Genomic DNA, 4,449 nt, shown 5'->3' on the forward strand with positions numbered 1-4,449 from the left:
GGTGGAGAGGAGCAGGAATCTGCAGGCAAAATCTGGGAATCTGTGGGAGGGTTAGGCTAGGACCCAAGAAAGGGACAAATAGAGAGAGAGGACAGATTTCTCCACCGTTCTGGTAAGCCAGCCCCTTGATTGACTCTTGGCTCTCTCAGTGGCTGCTTTCACAGATTATGGTCAGCATCATCCCTGGAGTTCATATAAAAGGCTAGGAAGGGAGTGAGGTGTGTTAACATTGTTTGCTCTGCAGAGAGGGGACAGAAGGGCAGAGCACTCCAGAAACTATGCAGTTGTCTCGGCATCCCCAGAGGTTACCTCTGTATTGTTCCACGTTACTCTTAATCTTTTCGACATGCCAAGCAGTAAGTGTGACTACGCCATTACTACCATAATATATTTTTAATACTTATTTTTTAAAGTTTAAATATAATACTAAATATTTAATAATAAAATAAAAATAATAATTTTGGAATTGAATCACAAGAAAAATATATGACCATTTTCCCTATTTTTTTCCCCTTCCACAGTATGTTGCCACCAGAGAAAATTGCTGCACTTTAGATGAACGATTTGTAAGTAGTGCTGTGTCTCTTTGTTTTGTATTTGACAGAGAGGGGGCCTAGGTGACAAAAAAACCCAGGATATATGGCATAGGAAATTACTATTTGGGGGTAACTGGGATTCACTCCTCTGGGATTTTTATCAGAACTCTTTAGACAGCAAGGTGTTTAGAATCATGACCTTTTGTGGTTATCTTGCAGGGTAACTATTGTCCAACAACTTGTGGGGTTGCAGATTTCTTGAACAAATACCACATCTCTGTAGACAAGGATCTACAGTCCATGGAAGATACCTTAAGGGAGATTAATAATAAGACATCAGAATCCAAACTGCTGATTCAGAAAATCCAAATCGGCGAGGCTCCCGATCCAAGACCACAAAGTAAGAATAAGCACAGAATTGGAAAAATAGAAAGGAAAGTAGTCATTCTCCCATTTTCCTTCCCTCCCTTTAATTTGCTGTATTTATATAATCTTTTCTACAGATGTGATCAATGATGTGACTCAAAAGTCAAGGAAGATGATCGATGAGATCATGAAATATGAAGCCTTGGTTATCACGCATGAAAACAATATTAGGTAAGAACTTTAGTCCATATGCTGGCTGTCTAAAGGTTAAATTGAATTTAATTGGTTATTTTTTCTGTCTTCAAGATCTAAAACTTATAATATGCCCGACTACTTCAAATATATCATAGAGGAGAATTTTAATGCGAGGGAAATTTATACTCTGATATGCTGTTCTGTAAGGGACATAATGAGAAAAGCAAGATAGTCTCTGTTGCCAAGGAATTATATTCTAATGGAGAATACAATACCGAGGAAGCTTCACCTGTAGGCTGGACAGAAAGCTCCACTGGTCCTAAGGGGCAATGGCAAGGGAGTACAACAAAAGCCAGGAGTCTTTAGGGTTCATCTGTCCTTAGTGACAGTTGCAGATATCTGGAAATGACCCCAAACAAAGCAGTCTTATTCTACAGGAAGGGTTATAAGAAAATAGCATTTCCTCTTGTGAGAACGAGGTCCTAGGTATGTGTGATCTCCATATGATTAGAAGTGAACCCCCTCAGGTTGGACTCCAGGGGATATGCAAATGAATAGAAATGATTAATAATTACTTGAGTGTTCTTGATTTTCCGACCAATTTTCTTAGTAGGAGACACAGAATAATGGGAATCATGCTAGATTTGAAGTCAGAAAACTTGGGTTTAAGTGCTTGATGGCACATTTCAAAATTGTGTAATGTTGGTATCAGATCCTCTCTCTAAGACTCAGTTGTCTATTCTGTAAAATGGAGATAACTATCATTCACACTACTTTTTTCATATAGTGATTATGAGAGAAAAAGATTTTATAATCCTTAATGTATGACAGAAATGTGAGCGAATATCAAATTGTTTGGCATTTTATTTTTATTTTTTAATATTATATTTTATTATTTCACATTATTCAAGCCTGAAAGACCACCATATATCTAGAGGTGTCAGGGAACTTAGTGATTATCTAATCCAATGCCTTCATTCTGTCTGAGTGGTTTGGTGACTTTCCTAAGATCACACTGATACTAACTGGCAAATGTAGGATTTGAACTCAAGTCTTCTGCCTCTAAATCCAGCAGTCTTTCTACAATGGTATGCTATATCCTAGCTTATGGCCTGTGTTGATGCACAGTTGCTGTCCCTTATGTTCCATTCCTGTTTATGAGGAATAAGATCAAAATGGACCCCCAAGGATCTTTGTTCCTGAAGCAGAGTTCTTTCCTTCATCCCACTTGCTTGCCATCTGGGTGCAGACATTTAGATGGAAAGTGTACTCCAGCTTTAATGGTAACAGTTATGCTTCTTTATTTTCCTCCATGGTGATTAAGGTGCTTCCCTTCAGCCTCTTCTATGTCATTTTACAATTTTTACCAGCAGAGAAAATACAATTTTGTCTTGAGTAATTCTTGGGAGAGAGCAAGGCAACGTTTATGAAAGAAAGTGACAATCATCAGGGTCAAACAAATTGTCTTAATTTTTTGTTCTTTTCTTTTGCTTTCTTTGGTTTTGGTTTTTCCTGTAGGTATTTGCAAGAAATCTTGGTTTCAAATAACCAAAAGATTCTTCAGCTGAAACAAAAGGCAGCTGAGCTTGAAGCCAAGTGTCAGGAGCCTTGTAAAGACTCAGTTCAAATACAAGAAACCACTGGAAAGGGTGAGTGAGATAGTAGTTCTGGGATGAACTTTCTGGAGTGGGAGGCAGAGTGCCAACCACAGATCACTTAAGGGGCAAATGCTTTCCTGCGACCCAAATTCACTGGAGAATTGGATACAAGAACAACTGGGATACTATGATCTGTGATTTTTGGGCTACTAAGACAGCAAATCTAGAGAGCCCTTTATAAAAAAATCCTTATCTTCTCTCTTAGAATGAATGCTAAGTATTGATTCCAAGGCAGAAGAGCGGTAAGGGCTAGGCATTTGGAGTTCAATGACTTGCCCAGGGTCACACAGCTAGGAAGTGTCTGAGGCCACATTTGAAGCCAAGATCTTCCATCTCTGGGCTTGGTTCTCAATCCACTGAGCCACCTAACTGTCCTTTAGAGAGCTAATCTTTAGCACCGCTTCTGCAATCCAGTGATACTGGCTCCTTGCTGTTCACACATGCTGCCATCTCTTGACTCAGTGTTTTCACTGGCTGTTACCCTTACCTGGAATGCTCTCCCTCCTGATCCTTGTTCTTTGGCTTCTCTAGCTTTCTTCTAATCTCAGCTAAATCCCTCCTTCTATGAGAAGCCTATCTTCCTGCTTAATCTTCATGCTGTCCCTCTGAGACAATCCCTAGTTTATCCTATGTATAGTTTGTGCACACATAGTTCTTGGCATGCTGTTTCCTCCTCTAGCCTGTGAACTCCTTCCTTGTATTCCCGATGCTTAGCTCAGAGCCTGGCACAAAGAAGATGCTTAATAAGTATCACCTGACTGACTGGCTCAAAAAGGCATTCTAGTACAGACATCTTCCTTTAGGGAATGAAAGCACTGTGCAACTTGGAGGAAAAAGAATCCTGGCCTTAAGATGCTGAAGGCATTCTAAAGACTGAAAGGGATCCAGACACCATCCAGTCTAACCTAAACTAGGACAAAAATCTCTTTTATGATCCCTTGAATAATTTGCCATTTAGCCCCTGCTTACAAACCCTTGGTGAGAGGGAATCAATTAGCTTTTGAAGCAGCTCATTTCATTTTCAGAAAATTCTAATGGTTAGAAGGATTTTCTTTACATATGCAATGCCCACTGTTGTTCTTAACTCTGCCCTCTGGAGTCAAGCAGAACAAGTCTAATCCACTTTCCAAATGAGAGCATTCCAAGTACTTGAGGCCAGTTATTCTGCCCTGTCCCGCCAAGTCTTCCCTTATGCTGTTAAACATTCCCAGTTCTTTTAGCAAATCCTCAAATAGCCTAATACCAGCTCCTTTCCCATCCTAAGTGCCCTCCTCTCAATGAGTTGCAGCTTGTCCTTGTCCTTCCTGAAATGTGTTCCCAGAAAGAAACAAGAAGATCTGCTGTGAAATACTGACATTGACTGACACTGACAATGATTTCCAACAGATTGTCAAGACATTGCAAACAAGGGGGCCACAGTAAGCGGACTTTATTTTGTCAAACCATTGAAAGCTAAGAAGCAGTTCTTAGTCTACTGTGAGATTGATTCAGCAGGTAATGGATGGACTGTGCTTCAGAAGGTATGTTACTGTTCTTCTTCTTCCTCTCTATCCCCTCTCCTGGTATTCTTTGTTTCCCCTTTATCCTCCTCCTCCTCCTCCTCTTCTTCTTCTTCTTCTTCTTCTTCTTCTTCTTCTTCTTCTTCTTCTTCTTCTTCTTCTTCTTCTTCTTCTTCTTCTTCTTCTTCTTCTTCT

At 39.9% G+C, this 4,449-nt stretch overlaps 1 protein-coding gene across 2 annotated transcripts in view; it reads left to right on the forward strand.

The window, feature by feature from the left end:
- Positions 1-258: 258 nt before the first annotated feature.
- The window catches only part of FGG (fibrinogen gamma chain), a 10,182-nt gene continuing 5,991 nt past the window's right edge, over positions 259-4,449 (forward strand). For both annotated transcript variants that reach the window (XM_044680184.1, XM_044680183.1), the window contains exons 1-6: positions 259-356; positions 522-566; positions 756-936; positions 1,040-1,133; positions 2,616-2,746; positions 4,142-4,275. In XM_044680184.1, coding sequence (XP_044536119.1) covers positions 279-356; positions 522-566; positions 756-936; positions 1,040-1,133; positions 2,616-2,746; positions 4,142-4,275 — 663 coding nt within the window. In that variant the 5' untranslated portion in view covers positions 259-278. The remainder of the gene's footprint in view (positions 357-521; positions 567-755; positions 937-1,039; positions 1,134-2,615; positions 2,747-4,141; positions 4,276-4,449) is intronic.

The sequence above is a fragment of the Gracilinanus agilis genome, chromosome 6, assembly GCF_016433145.1.
Source record: "Gracilinanus agilis isolate LMUSP501 chromosome 6, AgileGrace, whole genome shotgun sequence".
Taxonomy (NCBI): domain Eukaryota; kingdom Metazoa; phylum Chordata; class Mammalia; order Didelphimorphia; family Didelphidae; genus Gracilinanus; species Gracilinanus agilis.